Source organism: Manacus vitellinus, unplaced genomic scaffold, assembly GCF_001715985.3.
Source record: "Manacus vitellinus isolate BGI_N305 unplaced genomic scaffold, ASM171598v3 scaffold_7_pilon, whole genome shotgun sequence".
Taxonomy (NCBI): domain Eukaryota; kingdom Metazoa; phylum Chordata; class Aves; order Passeriformes; family Pipridae; genus Manacus; species Manacus vitellinus.
This window is the reverse complement of record NW_021940813.1, coordinates 28985283-29007174: the sequence shown is the minus strand read 5'-3', so window position 1 is coordinate 29007174 and position 21892 is coordinate 28985283. Positions and strand designations below refer to the sequence as shown.

Sequence of the window (21892 nt, the reverse complement as noted above, 5' to 3'; positions counted from 1 at the left end):
GAGTTAAGAGGTCCCAATCTGAGGAGACAGACATAACCAAGTGTAGAATCGTTCTGCAGGGGACTTATGGTTAAACTTCTGTCTCCGGACATGGACCAGAAAACTATGTAATTGTTGTGTTGTGTTAAAAAGGGCAGATGTACCATTTTAACTGGGGTTTTAACCAATTTAAAATCTTTCAACATGCAAAAAAACCCTCAAATAAAATGTGAATGGTGTCACAGTTGGAAAGTAAGGTCAAGGATATTACTCCTGTCAATCAATTCATTGGGAGCTGGAGTTCGATGATCCTAGTGGGTTGCTTTCAACTTAGGATGTGCTATGATTCTATGAGCATAAATTGGAAAGAACACAGTTCTGATTTCAAGCTTCAAACTAATTTAAATTTTCCATAGGCTAAATATATCTATCATCTTCAAACAATGTTTTCACTTGGAATATATTGCTTGTGTTTATTTGCTAACTTCCCAACTATAAAATAGATATTTTAGTATCTGATTCACTGCGATGTCATTTCCTTCAAAGGCATTTTACCTCTATATCACAAAAATCTCCTTTCTTCATAATCTTATTCATGCTGTGCATATACAAGTATCAAAAGGTAATAATTAGACACATCTGCTTACATTTGCCAGGAGCAGATGCTAGACAAATTAAATTGAACATAACTATCACTCAAAATCATTGAAGTAACTCAATGTAATTTCTGAATTTTGACTGTTACTGAAATATTCTACATTGCCATACTTGTGCTATTTGCAAAAATAATGTGTTCAAAATTGTCTTCATATGCAATTGAATCAAAAATGAATTGTGCATTTCAGGTCACAACTTCTCCTTCCTTTCCCCTGGGAAAGATAAGTTGCCAGCCCCGACAGCGATGCTTATTAACAACACAGGACAGTCACATCAGTTCATGAACAACACTGCGGAGTCCTAATTGACTTCATAGCATGCTCCAAGAAGATAAAAACATGAAAACAGTGTTATGAAATTATACTAGAAATCCATCTTACTTGATGTTTAGTTTTCTGCTGTGGGCAATGGTGAAGGCTCTAGCATAGTATAAAAGTAGAATGAGACTATGTTGCAGTGTTTCTCTGATATTCTCCCAGCATCAAACTATGAAACGGCTCAGGGACTTCCCAGGGCATCTGCATGTTTTTGGTTTCAAGCAGTGGGTGAGAACCACCTGGTTTAAACATGCACATCTATATACATATGCATGAAAACAGAGTACCATTTTATTTGTTTAGAGCCCAACATCTGGTAATTTCTTTTGCTGACCTCTATTTCTTACAAGTGAGGAGGTGTGAATAGCTGTTGGCCTCCTCCACAACATTATTACAGATATCTACAATATATTTCTTAGTTGCTTCTTTTCTAGGCAGAAAAGTCTTTGCATGTTTAGTCTGTTTTTATGTGGGAGGTGTTCTGTGCGTTTCACATTGCTGCAGTTCCTAGTACCTTGTTTGCTCTGCCCTGTTGGGGACAGGGACTAGAACTGTACACAGTGTTCAATATGTAAGTACAAAAATGATGCAGTGCAATGTTTTTTTTTTCTTGAACACTTGCAGGAATCATAGAACAGTTTGGGTTGAAAGGGACCTTAAAGATCATCTAGTTCCAACCCCCTTGCCGTGAGGAGGGGTGCCACTCATTAGACCAGGTTACTCAGGGCCCCATCCAAACAGGCCTTTGTAGTTCTTTTCCAGATAGTCTTAATGTTCAGTTTGCTTATTTTGACTTTGCAGAATACTGAACTGATTTATTCATAAAAAATCTGGTTAATATCACAACATTTTTTTCCTGAGTGGCCATGGTTAGCTCACAACCTACCAATTAGTCCATAGTTAGGGCTTTTTCTTCCCCATAGGCGTTACTTTGCATCAGAGTTGAATTTTTTTTCTGTTTTATTACTCAGGCATTCAGAATGCTGCTGTCCTTCTGCACCTCCTCACACTCACACTTTTCATTTTTACTGTTCAAAGAAATGTAGCAAATATAGGTACCTCAGTGGGTATCCTCTGTTTATGACATTTATGGGGATGATGACCACACTAATCCCTGTTCAGGTCTGCAAGTGACCTCCCACTATTGTGAAGACTGACTGCTCTGTTTGTTGCTTGTCTTATATCTGGTATTAATCCATGGCAAGAACTACATTCTTGTTCTACAGAGCTTTCTGTAAGATCATTTGATGATGTATAATAAGTGTTTACGCCTTTAGGAAATTATTACTTATGTGGTTTTGTCTTTCTTTTCTATGTTTATCTTACTAGCTATTTTATTCTCCTTTGAATGTGAATTCTTATTTTTGAAGTACATATTTTTAGTTTCAATAAAATTATTTACTGAAAATTTTAAACATTCTGGGGTTTATTTGTTTGTTACTCAACAGTTATTTTTGATATTCAGAAGTTCATATTACGAACAATCTTTTCTCCAACTTGGAAGGAAGCAGGCAGTTTATTTTTTGAAATTAAATACTATTTTTATGTTATTTTAGAATTTTCTCATTTTTAGAAGAGAATTTCCCGAATTCCATCAGGGTTTTTGAGCAGTTGTTCTGTCGCAGCATTTTGACCCGTGACTTGTACGTTGCTCAGAACCAAGTCAAGGGTGTCTTGGCTTGTTTCAACTTTCAGTGAAAGCTTCTTCATGAATCAGTCATTTGTGGTGTCACTTAGTCTCTGCATCACACCCCAACCTGACATTTACCCAGTCTGTGTGGGGGTGATCGAAGATTCTGATTACTAATTTGTTTTCTTTCTATCTCTTAAATCTCTCTCACTCACACCATTGTCATCCTGATTAGGCAGTGACAGCGTTTTCTAATACTTATGTAGGCCTGGTGTCTTAGTCCATAATGTTCAACATTCAGAACAGTTGTCTATCTGATGCAAAGCTTTCTTTAACATACATTACACCCTTTTTTTCTTGCCTATGTAGTTTGTTTTGTGTTACAGGTTTCCACTGACTGCTTTCTTTCCATCAAGACTCTGATGCTCCTGTTAGGTCAATATTCTCACTTAAAATTAGGTATCTTAGTTCCTTTATCTAATTTAAGAACTTGCAGCATTTCAATAGTAGCATGTATGCATTTGATCTGGTTGTTTATTTTTCTATGCTGTCTTTAAATGTTATTTTTGAGCACAGAATGAGTTTAACTTGTGTCCTAAATGAGTTTTATGTGCTTCTGTCTTACATTTTTTCTCAAGGTTATAAAGCTTTCTTTTAATTTCACTCCTCTGTGATTCATCCCCAATCCAGATATTCTTTTGCACCTGTGAGCTTTCCTATAGCCTTTAATTCAGTCTCCTTCTTTGGTGACTTCCCTGTTTTACTTACAGCAGCTTTACCTGAGCCTCATTTTTACCATACAGACCTTGTACAAAGTTTGTCCAGTTCCTGATGAGTCTAAACCATTCATTCCTACTCCATTGTCTGAAATCAGCATGAAAAAGCACTGCCAGAGCAAGAGCAGAGGTAGATAGACAAACAAGGATATAATTTTGTCTTTGAGGAGTCCATCTGATTTAGCCTAGCTGAGGTGCTCTGCAGAGTACTAATGTCTATCTGAAATCAATGGCATATGATGTATCTTGCTCGTGCTGATTTACTCACACATTTTGTCCACCCTAGGGCCTTGTGGGGAAAAAGGAACTTCTTGCCTCTTAAGTGCACTTTCTACTTCCGAGATATTTCACCATAGTAGATGAATTAGGTAAATAATTGAGCAGTGATTACAGGCTGTACCTGTGGTTAAGATAACTCCAGTTCTTTAAATAACTTGTCTCTGTTTTTACTTCTGAATTTACGGAGTGTCTTTGAAATTGGTGTATCCACCTAGCCCAGATGTATATGAGTAATTTTGCTGTGAGTGGATATTGCCGGGTCATGCCCAGTTTCTCATCCACCAGCATCCCCAAGTCCTTCTCCTCAGGGCTGCTCAAATCCATTCTCCCTCCAGCCTAGTTTTATGCTTGGGATTGCCCTGACCCAGGTGTAAGGTCATGCGTTTGGCCTTGCTGAACTTCATGAGATTCACGGGAAGGGGAAAGTAACCAACACATTATCCACTACAGCATCAGTTTTGCACTCTTGTTGACACTATTCAGTTTACCATTTCAGGAGTTAGGCAGCACTGCAGTTTGAAACCCTTCTCATTTTTCTTTATGCAATTACACATTTTGATTCCCTTCCAAAAGCTATTAGCAGATTTTTGCAGGGTTTTCAGAGCACATGCAAAAGTGTTCCTTCAGCAAGACATTTCCCTTTAAAATCACTCACAGCCTGATTTTTTTAAAGGGCACTATCAGAAGGACATACCTTCTTCTACTTCTTCCGCCAGTCTCTGAACAGCAAGAAGTTTGTGTGGGGCTTGAATATCACGTATGCATGTAATATTTCCTCTTGGATATAGCATTTGGGTTTTTTGCCCATTTATTTATTTTGCACTTTACTGAGTTTTATGAGTATTACTGTGTCACAAGGTGAGTTTATCCTACCCACAGTAATGATTTTTAGTAAATGCATTGTTTTCCTTTTGACTTAGCATGCATCCCAGTTTTGTTACTGCAAGATGTAAAGTTGGATTTAGCATTGCTGATGGAGTGAAAGGAAGACGTAAGGGAAGCTGGCAGCCTAAGTGCCGTGTGTGGAGGGAAGAGGCAGCAAAGGGCAGTTCATACATCACCTTTGCAACTCCCAGCCACTGCAGAGAAATCTCTTCTTGTTTATTTCCTTACTCTAAAATGAACAGATAAAATCCTGGTACAAATGAACTACCCTCTTACATGTAAAGAGCCGCATTTGCTGTGAACACACTGTCAGGGTGTCCGTGGTGTGGGATCCCCACGGAGGGCAGCCAGGTAGCCAAGACCCATCCCACCCCCAACCCAGAGCAGGGCAGCTGGGGGCCACCAGGGCAGCCCCAGCCCTGGATATTGGGCACCTCCCTGGGGATGGGGATGAGTCATGGGACCACAGGTGGGCTCAGCTTGGTGGGGCCCAAGGCCAGGTAGGGCAGGGCTGTGGGAAGCTGGAGACCAGCCCTGCTGTGGCATCAGTGGGGCAGGGGCTGATGTGAAGTTCTGGGTCTCTGAGCAGGGTAGGGGGAGCCCCGGGATCCATCAGGGCCCATGAGGTGTGGGGATGCCCTCTAGGCCTGGCACACCCAAATGGTGTCTGCCATGATACTGAAAAATACACGGATTATGTTTCAAGTTATGCATATCTGCAGCATTTGATGGCCAGTGTGTTCTTGGTATCTTTCTCAAAGGGCATTTTGTTAATTGTATTTGTCTTGAATGAGTTTTCCTATAAGAATATCTGGTGTTTCAGATAATCACAGACAACAAGTAGAACTTTGGGTGTCAGTCTTGCTGTTCCAGTGCCAGTGAGATTGGCTGGCTCCCAGAGTCGGCAAATCAATAGGTTTGGAGATGAGAAAATTTAAGAAGTTCTTCCCACGGTGGAGTAAATATTCCTTTTTTTAACCTGAAAGTGTGGATGTGAACAGATACATATTTTCATTTTCATTCAAGTGTATGTTTCCCTCAACATTCTGTTCCAAAATATAGTTTTGTTTTATTTGTGGACTGTGGAGTGATTAAAAAAATAACTACAAGTTCCAGAGTGCCTGTAGAAAGGTCTTTTTACAATTCTGTGGTGACAAAAAGACTGTAGACTTTTCAGTTTGAAATACAGATTTATTGAAAATTGTTTTGAGTGGTTTCCATATTTAATCATAGTAAGTAAGAGGGACATAGAGCTGTATATTTATGGTCGCAGTATTTAAAACAAATATGTGTATGCCCAGTTTTGGAGGCTGTCCTGGAACACCTTGCAGACTCTAAAAGACTTATGCATTCAATAGTGTAAGAAATAGGAAAACGTGAACAAATATGACAAATAATATCAATTTTTAGGGCTTCCTGAGAGTTTTTTTCTTCCAGATTTTTGTTGATCATTCAAGATACGCAAAGAAAAGATGTAAGATTATATATTTATGGAAAGAGCAAAGTAGAAGTGTGAGAAGTCCTTCAGGGGCACCTGGTAGATCCCAAATTTTTAATCTCTTTTCATATCTCCAAGCTGAAAAAAAAAAATCCTACAGCTTTAAGATTTTAGGACACTAGCTCATTTCTCCAACTCGCTGGTGGCATATCCTGCTACTGTGTAGGAGGCAACATCCATTAGTTGTCAGTTCCCATCTCTCTAAGGTCAACTGCCTCCATCGTGGGAACCAGCTGATGGTTGATAGAGGTTGATTTTTTCTTCCCTGTGTGTTGTTTGCAGGATTTCAATTAGTACAGTCAAATGTAGCTGTTTTCTTAAGACCCTGTCAGCTCTAAAATAAATAAATTTGTGCTTCATGAAGCAAATTCATCACTGAGCCTAGCATTATTTTTCTTTTGTGCAAGTCTTTTTCTTAAGGATATTCGGTGGTGTTTTTTTCTGACTTGATCTCTTTTAGAGTTTTTAAGTATAGTATCTATACATTTGACATTTGTATTTCTCTTTTTTAGGAGGGACCTATCAAATATTGAATTTTATGTTCCACCAGCAAGTGGATTTTGATTGTAACTTACCACACAATCTATAGGCAGATCTTCAGGGTTGTAGTGAAAGACCATACTTCTTCTTGCTAACTTTCTTCTACCAGATCAGAGAGTATTACACCTGTGAAGCATAAAGGTGTATGTTATTTTTCCTTTGAGCAGTTCCTGGGAATAGAAATTCCTGACTACTGAGAAGCCTATGATGTTGTAATACCTGTGATACTCTGAATTAGAGAAGGTATATTTAAATATTCTCCTCCCATCCCCATTTGTCAGGGATTAAGTAGCCCAGACTGTCTTCTTATTGTCTTATGTCCCTGAACTGGAATATTTGTTCTTTCTCTGTATTTGCCTTCCAAAGCTTGGCCCAAGCAATTGCTTCCTTGTTAGCTGATGTCCTCTGATGTTCAGATGAAAGAATGCCCCAAGAGCAGGAAGGCATCCCCATCAGTTTGTGGTGGGCAGAGGAACAGAGAGGGAAAAGCCAATACCCAGATTTTGAAGAGTAAGTGCCATGGGGCAGTACCTGCTGAGAGTGCCTGGTTGCTCCCTTCATTTCTGCCGAGAAGCTTCACTTCTGTGCCAGTGACCACCACTTGTCCCCGAAAAGCTGGGAAGAAACTGCTTTGGCTGGTTGCTATGTCAACTGTGCTCCCTTTGCCTGCAGAACGCCGAGCACTGGTTGGTATGGCAACCCTCCTTGGAGCACCCCGAGATGCTCGATGGGGGAACAGGCTTTTTGTGGTTTAAGTAGAGATGGAAACTCTTGTGCCAAAGGGTATGAGAGGGCAAGTAAAACCCACACAATCATACATTTATTTGGAAAACTGTTCTCTAGAATCAAGTGAGTCTTATTTCCTTAGATCTATTTATAACACCATCCATTTGTGTTTCAGTAGAGGAGGTAAAAATAGTGATAATTTGGTACAAAGGATACCAAGACAACATATATGTATGGAGGGTCACACTGAAATCAGTGTGACTGAGCTGCCTTATCATTTTCCTAAGAGTATTGTAGCTGCGTGCTTGGGAAAACATGTGCTATGTTTTCAACCTGTCAGTATTGTAGGAATTTTGCATGGTGGCAGAGAGAAGCCCAAGTCAGGATCTCACAGGTGAGATGAATCTTTACTATAGCAGCAGGTAGACCAAGGAGTGTTAGAGGAAGATGCTTTGGTGGACTAGAGTGGATGTGTGTGTTTCTGTGTGCGTGCTCAGGTCTCCTTCACTCAGGCTGTTCAGGAACCACATCTAAAGCCAGAGAGGTTCTGATCAGACAGTTTTCTTGTAAAAGACTTTGCAGAGCAGTAGACTTTGGTGATTTTCTCCATTTGCTGACAATTGAATGTATGGTTTAATTATTTGCTGACAATTAAATGTATGCGTATAGTTAGACACTGGGCAAATCAAAATGTCAACAAGTAAAATATAATGTAAAAATATAGGTTTAAAGCACTCAACAAGCTGTCCAGGGAAGGGGTAGAATCACCATCCCTGAAGTGTTCGAAAGGCACGTAGATGTGACACCTGGGGATAAGGTTTGATGGTGAACGTGGTGGTGTTTAGGTTAATGGTTGGACTCGATAATCTTAGAGGTCTTTTCCAACATTAAAGATTCTGTGATTATAAATTTTTTTCTTTAATAAAATTTTTCTTTAATATGACAGTTGCTGAAGCTATTAGAGAATTTTGAATGCAAAGAAAAATGTTTGTGTGAACATCTCACACAACTGAATAGCAGTGCTGGTAAATTCTGACTTCCTAAGGTTAACCTTTCTGAATACACCTTTATTAAATTCATATTTAGCTATCTGAATTAATGTGTGCATGAATCTCTTTCTCAGGTCTCTTCCATGTATGGTAGGGGGACAGATTTTACAGACATTTTGTCAAAATAGGTTTCATGTGTTTGGCTTTGCAATTCACTTTGGGCTTATTGGGAAGAATATAAATCATCAATGCTGCAGAAATAGCTCCTTATACTACAGCAGCCATATCTAATTTTTGAAATTATATGGATGGTGAGGGAAGTGACTTTGAGGTTTTAGAGTCTAAGGCATAGATTTTCAATATATCATTTTATCCACTGAATGAGTATTTACTTTATTAATTAATCAAAATTAAATAATCCAAAAGCTGATGGTAATAGTCTTGTTTATCTGTTGGTCAAGAAAACAAGGATGTGAATTTACATCCAAATGCAAATTTAAAATGGGAATCTGTATTTCAAGTCGACACAAGGCTGTCTTCCGAGACAGTGAAATTTCTAGTAATTTTCAACATATTTATTAATTTTGCATGAATAACTTCTTTTGCTAAACTGTCATGTTAACAGTACTCCATTGTAATTGTTAATTGCAGTGTTTACCTAGCAGTAATTTTGAAAAAACACATTTCTTCATCTAATGGAAAACTTGTAACATCCTCAATACATAATAAAGTAAGACTCTAAGCTGATAATCAATTTTAGAGCATTGTTGCTGCTATAATTATGTTAATTTTATTTGGATGAGCAAACTATATTTTAAAATTTTTCTTTCCCTATTATTGAGTGCAGGAGAGAAAAGCTAAAGATAACAAACCCTGTAATAGAAAACAAATTGTTTGCTTTTAGTATTACAACATATTAGTATTTCTCATTCATTGGTCTTATAGTCAATGCATTAGGTACTGTACATCAGCTGTCTGAAGTGGCTTTGTAGGAGCGGCTTAGTTGTGCTTCCTACGTGGTATGTTCACTCCATGAGAGTGTCTGGAGAGACAAATACCATGTAGGCCATGCTTAAAAATTTCTTTGTACATGATTAGCATATACAGTATTTGTGAGTCTCTATAATTCTTGCTTAAGATGTCTTAAAATCACAAACAATACACATGATATATCAGTTGTGATATCAGCCTGTTTATCATCATATCTAAATGTCTTCCAAAGTATTATCTACTATTTGAGTTTTTTTTATTCAGTTTTCCACTCCCCTTCCCGAGGGAAAACTGGGTTGAAAAAAACACCATCACACCTTTTTGTGTTCCTTTCCTTCTATTAGTAGCATTGTTGCCATGATAAAAATTCGAGGATGCTCATCACTGTCCTTTATCCTTGTAGGATGTTCCAAGGTCTTTGAATACACAAAAGAAAGATCGTGTTGCCTGTGTAGTTCAGCTTTTCCCATTTTGAGGACGTTTCTCCTGTATTTCAGAAGCACTTTGTATGTTGCCCGTCAGGGCTTTGAGTGATTTTTTACCATGCTTGACCTGAAGCATCTTATTACTGTGAACAGCTGGAGAGGGGAAACACTGAATGTTGCCTGGTATTGTTTGGGGGAATAAAATATGTTTTATAGAGGTCTTTGATGCTGAGAAAATTGTCCACTGCTCCATGCAGTAGTTAGAATTTCCTAAACCTGGCAGCTCTGTGTTGTCTTTGACAACACCCTAATGCAGTAGCTGTAGTGGGATTAATCTTTTCTAGCTTTAGACTAGCTCTTGACCTCTATATCATTGTAAGCTCCCCTGGAGGGAGGTAAGCCTTAATAAACTTCGTAGACTACTTAATAAACTTTGTAGACTACTTACTGAGAGGTAAAAGTTCATCTTCTCATTTTACTTGACAAATACCTAGTGCAGTTTTTTCCATTTCACGCTCAAACCATTTTTGCATTTTTCTTGAGTATAGGGAAAAACTTCCTTTATGGGTACAAAGTCTTGAAAATTAGTTAATCAAAGAATTAGAACATCCTTATGGGTTTTAATAAGCTTACTTTCTGCAGGTAGTGATTTGGGTAGAGTCACCCTAAGGAACTGGCCTTTCCTGCTCATTTACTGCTCCTTGCACAACCAAGCAGTTTCAGTGCAGTTCTAATATGACTTTGCTTCTTTTTGCTTTGAGGTGATTGAAAAAAGTGTGATGGTAACCAAGCATGGTTCATATTAATTCTTTCTGTCATCTTCTTCAGAGCAGGTGAGGCTGACAGAGCCCAAACGTACAGTGATCCTTCAAGCTGTGGGGTAACACAAGTGCTTTCTTGGGTACTCTATTTCTGTTTGAAGTGCACAGTGGGGTTACTCTTTTTTGAAAAAATAATTTTTGGGGTATCATTGCTTTCAGTACATGCAAATATAGTCATATACATAGACACATAGAAGGTTTTTTTAAATTTTAATTTAAAATTAAGATGCTATAAGAAGTGAGGGTTAATAGGGGAAGCACTAGTGAAATTCTTATCTTAGAGGATGTTTTGGAAGTTTGATTTTCATTCAAGACACTGGAAGTTCCAGATGTTTTACAGATGTTGCTGGTTCTGTGTGTAATTTGTAAACTTCCTTCTCTGTTGTTCCCTGATATAGTAAATGTTATTATTTAAAAATAAAGTAACAGACTATTAGTGCTTGTATTGCTACATATGTTTTACTTAGCTAATTAATTACTCCACTCATTTGATTTTAAAATATATTTTGTCTCAAGCCAAAGGAAAAAGGAAGCTAACCTGAAGCTCTCTTCAAATTAATTCCTCTTATATTTTGGTGCTGGCCAGTTCACTTCTTTCAATGCTATGCTGTGCCATCACTTTTCTTTATTTCATTTTTTAGCATATACTGTGCATATACTGTGCATTTACCTATGGTGAGCTCTTGGTGTACTGCTCATGTGTCCACAGCTTTTATAATACCAAATCTCTTGACATTGATGTGCAAACCATTATAGAAGCCAGGCACATAGCAAATTTTGAATGCTAATAGAAACAAGCTTTAATTAAGGCAAAACAGAGCGGGTAGAGGATATTTGTTCCAATGCATTAGCATTAGAAAACTGGTTGCATTGAACATGAGGAGAGAGGTGGTCTTCCTGACTTGCTAATGGGAGTGAGGCAGGTGCACCCAGTGTAGCATGCACCTCATTCACTGATAAGCAGGGACCATTAGTCCCACTGAAGAAAGTGGAGCACAAAAATGGAGCACGGTTCTCCTGAGCAGTCATGTCAGATTTGAAGTTTGACGGATGAGATTCCTTCCAGGCAGTTCCACGTGGGCTCTTCTCTCCCATCATGGGGCTCTTTTGTTTTCAAAGATCTCCTATTAGTTTCTTAAAATGGGAACAGCTTTTCCTTGATATCTATAATGATTTATTTTTCTAAGCAATTAAATTTGATTTCTTTAAACTATAGCAGCTCCCTCATTAAAGAGAATGAGTCACTGAATCAAAAATGCAAAGACTCTGAGCGTGAAAGTTTCATATGATTTCAAGGAAAGGCTCTAGGGCTTGAGGGAAGCAGGGCAGGAGCACTGCCTGAAATTGGATTGTCTCCACATGAAACCCATTACAAGAATGGACTGTTCTCAAAAGCTGTGCTTAGAAAGCTTGAGCATCCTTTTCCCAAACAAGCAGCAAGCCTGAGGGGTTTTGCATCACCAGTTTGTAGAACCAGATGCAAATGCAGGTATCCTGTGGCTTGCACACCTGCTGCTAAATATTTAAATGTGTTTGGAGATCACATAAATTTCTCAGGGTTTTGTGAAGAATTTCATGAAGGGTTTTATTGTTTAGAGCACTTCTGTAATTTGAAAATCAGAGTTTTAATGGCCTGTACTTTTGGTGTCATTTTTTTTCATGTGATTATTTTTTCAGCTTTGTTGGCACATAACTTTAAAATGTTCCCAGACATTTGTTTTTTCAATGTTTTATAATATCATGAAGCTAATGAATGAGGCCTATCATCTAAGCTTTCAAAGTGTTTCAATGTAGTGTTATTATGACATGGAGAAGTCAAGTTAGCAAATTCTGAAATGAATAAATAAATTTAAAATGGATGTTTTAGGCTTCTGTATCCATGTTTAGGCTTTTACATTAGTGATCACGGTTCATAGCAGACACCATGAACCTTAAAACTGACAAAAGTATGAAAACCAAGCATTCACATTAGTGGGATCTTACTACAATTTACTATTCTTCTAGGTACCAATGTAGCCTGTTGATGAGAAAATATTTATGTAGCTGCAAGATGCAGTCTCACACAAAGTCACATGCATAATCAGCATATTCACAGGTTATTTTTCAGACAGCTATTTACATATTGCTTCAAAATACTTCTAATGTTTTTCCATTCATCTATAATTTTTAAAAATGGGGAAGATGGCAGTATTTACCTATTATGTCATTTATCATTCCACAAACATGATAATTTTGGGTAGTTGTCACAGGAACTACATGAGAAAAAAGGAGGAGCAGGACAAAAGATACTGATACTAGCTGAATTTGAAATGGTCCCTTAGTCTAGAGTGACACTTGAATTATATGAACTATTTATTGATAATGATCAGCGATGATCATCATCATCACTGGTCTACTCTGGCCTCCAATCAGGTCTGGAGACACACCATCTATAACGCTGCTGCTTCTTTTGAGAAAGCACGCAGGATCACTCTCGAGGAGAAAAGACAACGCAGAAAGAGCCGTGTCTTGCTGATACCACCTAAGGAGTCCTTCTGCTGTGCCTTTTGCAACTGCACTTGTCTATCTGCCATTGGCCTTTTTAGCCACCAGCGTACTTGTAGCAAATGTGGGTAGAGCCCTTCCCAAATCTTCATTCGTGAAGCCTAGCCATGATGATTAAGTGATACCAATATTTAATTTTTATTAAGTGTTTAAAAATATTAAATGTAAATAAAATCAACAGCAAAATAAACTATTAACAGGAAAAAAAAATTATTCTCCCAGTTACACATAGTATGGTTGACTGTTGTGCTTCTCTTTTTTTTTTCCTCACCAGGATTACACTTTGACGATGTATTTTCAACAGTACTGGAGAGATAAGAGGCTGGCTTATGCTGGGATACCTCTCAACCTCACGCTTGACAACCGGGTGGCAGATCAGCTTTGGGTGCCTGACACTTACTTCTTAAACGACAAGAAATCATTTGTGCATGGTGTTACTGTGAAGAATAGAATGATTCGCCTTCACCCGGATGGAACAGTGCTTTACGGCCTCAGGTCTGTGCTTCCACAATGAAGATTTCATCACTGCTGTTATATATTGTTGATGTTTTCTTCCTGGTACAAGGTTATTACAAACATTGGCTAGTGTATTATGTAACCTTCCCTGTAACTCTGAAAGATGCCCGTAGAAAACAAATGACACACTGGATGTTTCTTAATTTTGCCAGAAGCGCCTTCAGTCAGGTTTTATCTGTTTCTGTAGAGTCACCATATATGGAAAGCCCACTGGCTATAGGAAGCAGAAAGGCACATATTAATTGTAAACCTGAAAATTTTGTCTAAAATACAGGCAGTAAGATTGAAATGTGGGTGCTTATGTTGTCTCTTGGTGTGTCTGTAGTCAATTAAAAAAGAAGCCACAAGTAACCCTGGTTGAGTGGAGTAGCCACAGCTAAGAACATGACTATGGGTACCTTTAGTGATTTTTTGAAGCAGGAATCAGCACTGCAATGTGTTATATTTCAAACCAGAGGTACAGTGTGACTTTGACACCTGTGTTTTCTTTGTTTTCTGTCATAGCTTTTATGGTTAGGAATGCCAAAATATCCTTTCCTTAATAAACTTAACTACACCAGCAAAGATCTTAGTGAAAGACTCAGTAGTATCAAAAACCTGCTTTCTTTCAATATGTTGCTCCATTTGCTCCAGCGGTTTAAACCACCAAAACAAACCTGAAAGCTCCATTTCCATCATTGAAAGTTTCTTGTATATTTGAGCAGAGATTGGTGCATATAAGTAGTGCAGGATAAAGAGTCCCTTGTATAAAAATGAATGAGCTCTGAAAAGTGGTGCAGGTGGATTATATGTCTAATATCATTATTTTACCTGCTTCTGTTTTTTATCAACAGTTGAACTTTTTACCTGACTGGAGTTTTGGCCCCTTACCTCTTCAACTTCTATTACATATCACGTATGGGGTAGAATTGGATCTAGAATCTTTTTAGACAAAACAGAAATAAACTCAACGCATTATGAAACTTTAAAGAAGTTTAACTGATTTTAGCAAAAGGAGGCTTTCATCTTGCTTGGTATTGACCTGGTATGGAGCACTACAGGTTTAGGATTCTTTCCACAAGTGGTTAAATGTAAAAGAGAATGATCCAAGATATATTTGTTTTCTTTTGCTAAGAAACATCCCCACAACATAATAGAAAAGTAATGGAGATTAGAACTCCTCTGATCCTAATAATATGTAGAAGTCTTTCTGTTGCACTCTAAAAACATTTGGAGTCGTTCAGGTGAGGATTATCTGTCATAGAATAAGTGTATTTGAATAAGTTAGCTTCCTCTTCTGCAAAGTGTAAGTGTCCACGGGCAGACTGCATTTCACATAATAGTATTTGCTTAGCAGGGTTTTCACCAATTGTGTATGTGTGACAAAATTCTTTCCATTCATTTTCTCTGAAAGCATGTAATATCCAGGGTCAGATATCCAAAGTGTGAAGCAACTGAGTTACATAGTGAAGAATGACTGTCTCAAATTAATCTTGGCAAAATACAGGACACTGTGATCAAAAGGAAGGAAATATCTGAGCCTTAGCTCTGCTGATTTAAAGACTTGTGCTTTGTGTTGCTCTACTGCTACCCTGTCTTCCTCTGTTGTGGCTTCAAAGCATCACAATGGCATTGGGCTCAAGCTGCAATCCAGAGGCAGTGTGAGTTGAGGCCAGAACTTGGAGTTTTATGTGCCATAAAGCACAGGGTCACTCAGAATAATAGGGGACATTTTGGAGGGTTGCAACCAATTACAGAACATTCACAGAGCAAAGCAGTTCCTCGACACATATAATTGAAAGTGATCCCAAGGCCACACTGGCTCTGTTTTCTCTTCTGAACAATGTGGAATTTTTCATAGTTTTGAAAGACTTCAGTCATCCAAAATTCCTCTCTACTTTAGAGAAAGCAGTTTGCTACTGCAGCAGAAGTCTATGATAGTGGGGCGATGGTTTGAAGTTCAGCACATTTCTGAGGAATTTTTTTCTTTGGGCAACACTGCATTTGTTCTACCTTCTTCAGAACAATATGCAAGACAAATTATGATAAACAGCTCTTTTTTCATAATAGACCAAAAAAAATTACATTATAGTCTGGGGATCAAAAACAGAGTCTGACTGCTTGTGTGTTTGCCATATATAAACCTCTTGTTCTCAGGCAGTACAGTGCTAAATGTTACAAATAAATGGTGTGGAGCTATATATGTGTTTTATTTGAAAGGACTCACATAATTATCACTTGTGTATAAAACATAAATGTTTTCATGGCGAAAAGGTTAGGTGTAATCAGTCAGACAAGGCAACTGCACTTCTTTTTTGAGTGAATGTATTTCTGTATCAATATGAAAAGAAGATAAGGTTAGCCACTGGTATTGTGACCTACTCACATAAGAAGTACCTATATTGCTTAGACTGATTTATACTATAAACTTCTTGTGGACATAAAATATCCTTGTGCCACTTGTGCATGCAGCGTCTCTCAGCACATCACAGGTGGGGTTCCTATACAGTGTCTCAATATAGACAAAGGCAATCAACCTGGAAATAAAGTATCAGAGAAGGATAAAATTCTATATCCATAGGAAAGAAACCAGAGTAGGAAATTATAAACAATTAAAAATATTTCCTTTGTGTCATTGCTTTCAGAATGTATATGTGTCTGTGTCTGTGTACTGCTTCATTCCCATCCCATAAAAAATAAACCTGCTCTTTTTGGGAGCATGCACAAGCCTGAGCAATTAACATTTGCTTTTGGTGTTCATTTGTGCAAGTTAAATTTGGTTGCTTGAATGTTCATTCAGGAGGGACCTCTGAGTATTCAACTCTACTTTGAGTAAATGAGATAAATCTGTTTCTATCTATTTCTAGCTGTATCTTCTTTTCTAGTGAATATTTATTAAATTAAAACTGCACATTTTTCTATAGTGTAAAACATTACTTGAGCAAGAATATGCAGTTTCTGGTACTGGAACTTGTAACACAAAACCACTACAGTATGTGAACAGACAAAACTAAAAATACATTCCTAAAAAAGTCAAAATGCAATTAATAAGTTGAGTATAAGTTTGCCAGCTGTATAATTTTTTATAATTTTGTCAAATTAATAATTTGTAAGTGCATGTGTTCTGTATGGCTGGCATTTAAAGCTAGTTATACAACATAATAGTTAAGATCCTGGTACCACGTTCCCTCTTGTATCAACTTAGCTCATATGGATTATGCTGCAGGATGGCAAATGAGACCTAGGTCAGTGTAGGCATATGTACTAAAGCACGGGAGAGAACCCTCATATCAGCAATTTCCAAACATACCTGCTTGTTTTACTTTGAGCACAGTCATCAGGTGGCTCAGGAGCAAGATCCTGTCATTGCGCAGTCCGTATGGCTTTGTAAAACTGATCACTGCTAAGACCTTGTTTATCAATAAACACAGATTAAGAATAAGTTTTCTCCTGTAAGACCCTATGCTTAGTCCTAGTTTTATATGCTTAGCTGGAGCTACTAGTTGTCATCATATTGAGGATACATTCATAGAGTCATAGAAAGCTTTTTCCCAGAAATGAGATCATCTCATTCCAACCTTCCTGTCATGAGCAAGGACACCTTTGACTAGACCACGTTTTTCAAAGCCCCATCCAACCTGGCCTTCAGCACTTCCAGGGATGGGACATCTCCAACTTCTCTCGGCAACCTCTTCCACTGCCTTAGGAAAGAATAGGAAAGAATATCCAATCTAAACCTACTCTCAGTTTGAAGCCATTCCCCCTTTCCTATATACTACATGCCCTTGTACAAAGTCCCTCTCCAGCTCTCTTGTAGCCTGTCTTCTGGTACTGGAAAGCTGTTATAAGGTCTCTCCAGAGCCTTCTCTTCTCCAGGCTGAACAACCCAGATGATTAATCATCTCCATAGTTAACAACCCTGTATCCAGCCCCTTGCGTGAGGTTCCAGAAGGACATTTGCAAATGTTGGTTCCAGAGAAGATGTCCCCCTAAACTGCAGAGGAGCAAAGGAACTGCTGTTTGTAAACTGCTCCAACCCACAGGGATTTGTGTTAAGAGGAACCAGAGCCACTCCCAGGTAGCAACTGTAGGAAGGTTGACCTAAGTATCCTCTTGTGATACAATACTTAGTACTTGAAATCCCGTGGAACTAACATAAGGATATTCAGAGGACAGTCAGAGGGATCAGCAGTGACAAAAACATGATTGTGCCATAGATAAAGGCTGGAAAGGACAAAGATCAGCTCTATGCCTTTCTCAGTGGCTAATGGTAGGAACACAAGTGAGAAGATATGCTGAGGACAGATACTTGAGCTCTTTCCTCTCCTAGCTTATCCACTACCTCTGTGCTCATACAAATGTCTCTCCCTCTGCAAAGAAATGATAATATTTTCTTGTAAAAAGCACCTTGTTGGTCAGAGAAGGGTGGCCTCTGTTGTCCTTTGAGATAGTTATAGTGGTCTTAATCACTTTCTTTAGATATTACGTGGTTATTCATCTGGAATGATCTATATGCTAAGGATAAGAGTTCTTTCCTTCCTTTTCTTTGAGATTGGATAAAACATTCATAATAACAACATGGGTTTGTGGGGGTTTTTTAGTGTGAAAGAGATGAAGAAAGGCACCTAACTACTTTCTTCTCTTGAAACATTGCCACAGAATTTTAAAGTAGTTTACCAGATTAGAAGATTAGATTCTCTAATTTGAAAAGATTAAGGGATAGAAGGAAGAACTTCAAAACAGAGAAAACACACAAACAAAATCTTATAATTGAAGGTTCCAGCTTTTAGAGGTACATTCAGGGCATTTTCCCCTCTTGTATTATTAGCATAAATTATCACCAGAATATTATTTGTTTAGGAACAAACTGTGTGCAAGGTCCATGTCTTGTTTATATCAAAAAAGGATCAGTAAGGAATGGACCTAGTCAGGCTCAGAAGATAATTTAATGTAAAATTTATATAAAACCATTATAAAGACAATGATGCATAATAATGTACATACTCTTGATGAGGGCTGCGATTCAGAAAAATACTGAAATACACTGCAGACTAATTATGAGCATATGGTTACATCTGTCTAAAAGATAGTACAAACACGTAAATCCATTAATTTAAAAATGAAGTGCCAGTGCTGTGTGAAGCTGTTAATATAGTTGTTCTGGTTGCTCATGTGTATTGTTGACACTCCTGATAATAAGAGGGTGAAAAATGCTGGTTCATCAATAGTGAAATGTTTTGTAAAGTCATCCTTAGGGTGCTAAATTGCTAAAGAGGCAGAGAAGCAAAAATGTGTTGTTATTTTAGGAGAAAATTTAAAATTCAATACAGAGCTTCATAACAAAATCCTTTTTAAATTTGAAACCTAGACAAGTCTCCTCAACTTTGAAACAAAGCATTTTCCTGGATTTAAAGCTATTTTCCAACGTTTCAGAATTTTTTTTTCTAGAGCTGCCACAAAACCAAGAAATCAGTTATTCACACAGCTCTAATCATTTTGACATTTGTAGCAGACCTTTTTCACTTCACGTTTTCTGTTATAGAATCATATCTTTTAATCTCAGTAAATGTTCCTGTAATATTTGCATATATGAATAGGTCCACTGAACTCCAAAGGGACTGGTTGTGTAAGGGTAAGTCACAGTGAGTTGTTCTGTTGAAAGTCACTGTAACTGCTGTTGTATTAAGCTGCTGCTCAATGAAAAATAGGGACCAGATACTCAGTTATTGTAAACTGTTCTTCAGAGTCATCACTTTGAAAGATTACACCATCACCAAAACCTGGATTACTGACTATATAGTAAAAGTATTTGATGTTTGTATTTCAGAATCACAACCACTGCTGCTTGTATGATGGACTTGAGAAGATACCCATTGGATGAACAAAACTGTACTCTGGAAATAGAAAGCTGTACGTACATAAAAAAATGCGTGTAAAATCTAGTTCAAGTGCATGGCAGTTTTCCTTTTATAGAACTGTGTAATATTTGCATGTGTGTCTATAAACACTGTGAATCATGTAATTATCACCATTTGGATTTTTTGTTTGTCTGTTTATTTGACTTATTAAAAATATAAGGATTCACCCATTTCTAGATAGATGAATGCATCCTAGAAAAATGAGTTTAGGACAGAATTAAGTCATTTAGTATTCCTGCCTGACTTGGCAGAGGTAGTGACTGAATGCTTATCTTTGATGGAAGAGATGAATATTTGTATTTTAACTAGATTCATTTTCAAGAGAGCAAAATCTGCAATACTATTTTCTTTCAGTATGCTTTATTTTGCATGGATCGTCTTACTGCAGGACACCCCCTGAGCCTTCAGATTGACCCCATTTATGATTTGCAATTGTGTCCCAAACAGATTGTGTCCCAACAGATGTGTATTTGCGCTTCAGGAGTTCCTGCTCCATTTCTGCTGTTGGCTGGAAATTGTGGGCCATATACAGGAAATACTAGTATATATATTCTATATTCAGCTGTAGTCCTCCACTACAGAAGCTAATGGAAATGGTGCAACTCACACTGTTTAGTGTGAGTGAAAAAGGTCTGCCTCAGTTATGTTTCTCTGTATTCACTGAATAATCTGTCTTCTTTTGGTGATTAGCAGCATAAATATACAATTGGTTTCAGAATTAAATAATAAATTAGTCTTAAATAATGGATAGTGTTTTCTTCTCATTGTGGCCATTCCTGAATATTATGTGAGTGATAAAAAAAATAAATAAAATGAAAACAGAGTATTTTGCTTAAAATTCCTGGGCAGACTGTAATGGCACAGCTATTCGGGAGGCCTTCCCACAGGCAAAATACGATACAGCTCTCCAGCTGTTCCAGTTCTTTTCATTGTCTCAAATGACAGGCTGCATGTTTGAAGCTACATTTGAGTCTGCTGTTATTTCTGACTTACTCTCCTGCTTTGCCTGCAGATGGTTACACAACTGATGACATAGAGTTCTACTGGAGAGGTGGAGATAACGCAGTCACTGGCGTGGAGAGGATTGAACTTCCTCAGTTCTCTATTGTGGAATACAGACTGGTGTCAAAGAATGTTGTCTTTGCCACAGGCAAGTATTGCCATTTGGTCATTTAGTGTTTAATTCCTTTGTGTCTGAAAATTACTGTTGTATTAATAATAATTAATCATTATTACCAACCATGATATGTAGTCTGTATTGCATGTTTGTCTAAAGAAATTACTTGACAAAGCTGGGAGGTAGCAGCCCATGAAATGTCATTCCTGACCTGCATTCAATGCATTCAGCTCTGGGGCCTCCAAAACAAGAAAGACATGGGCCTGTTGGAGCAAGTCCAGAGGAGGGCCACACAGATGATCAGGGGGCTGGAACACCTCTCGGATGAAGACAGGATGAGAGACTTGGGGTTGTTCAGCCTGGAAGAGAGAACGTTCTAGCAGCCTTCCAGTACCTAATGGAGGCCAGGAAGAGAACTAGGGAGGGACTTTTTACAAAAATGTTTAGTGATAGCACAAGGGGGAATGGCTTCAAACTGAAAGAGGGTGGATTTAGATTAGGTATAGGAAGAAATTCTTTACTGGGGCAGTGATGAGACACTGGGTTGCCCAGAAAAGTTGTGAATGCCCCATCTCTGGAAGTGTTCAAGGCCAGATTAGATGGAGCTTTGAGAAAGCTAGTCCCATGGCAGGGACATCTTTGTTAATCTTTAAGGTCCCTTCCAACCCAAACCACTAGATAGTCTTTAACCCAACCCACTTAGATAATCTTTAAAGTCCCTTCTAACCTAAACCATTCTATGATTCTATGAGTCTGTGATGTCTTGTTTATTTTTCTTTTTCGTGTGTTTATGTGATACTTAACTAGACATCTAAATATCTGTGATCTAAATAAATAGGAAGTCATTCACTTCTGAATTATGAGTTTAAATGTACCTTACAGGGTTACTGATCTGCATAAATATGTTTATGCAGATAAACATATAGGTCAAAAAGCTACCAATTTTATAAACACCTCCTTGCAACTTATCAGTGCATGTTTGTTTTATTGTTGTATAGTGAATGTAATATCTTTTATATCTTGATTTGTACTGATGAGTATATAGTACTGTATACATAGCCAGTGTGTTTGTCGTCATAGTTAAGATGCTAAAATGAAATTCCTGTGTTTCCTGCTTGTTTGCTTGAAGGTGTAATAAAAGTTATTAGTAAGTCACAGCATTGCATGTCTTCAGATGACAAGGTGCAGTGTTGATTTACATATTTGATATTAGACACCAGTATAGGAAAATGTTGTTATGTTCGACAAGACCAAAGCAACACAGAAAGCCATCAGCACATGTGGGGCCATTATTTGACTCATTATT

General features: G+C 37.9%; 1 protein-coding gene across 2 annotated transcripts in view; it reads left to right on the top strand.

The window, feature by feature from the left end:
- Window positions 1-7306: 7306 nt before the first annotated feature.
- GABRB3 (gamma-aminobutyric acid type A receptor beta3 subunit) overlaps window positions 7307-21892 on the top strand; it is a 40078-nt gene continuing 25492 nt past the window's right edge. Inside the window, exons 1-4 of one of the 2 annotated variants that reach the window (XM_018084253.2) lie at window positions 7307-7344; window positions 13331-13551; window positions 19379-19461; window positions 20482-20619. In XM_018084253.2, the coding sequence (XP_017939742.1) occupies window positions 13346-13551; window positions 19379-19461; window positions 20482-20619 (427 nt within the window). In that variant the 5' untranslated portion in view covers window positions 7307-7344; window positions 13331-13345. Of the gene's footprint in view, window positions 7411-13330; window positions 13552-19378; window positions 19462-20481; window positions 20620-21892 lie in introns of both variants that reach the window. The other variant, XM_008931952.3, reaches the window with a different exon arrangement.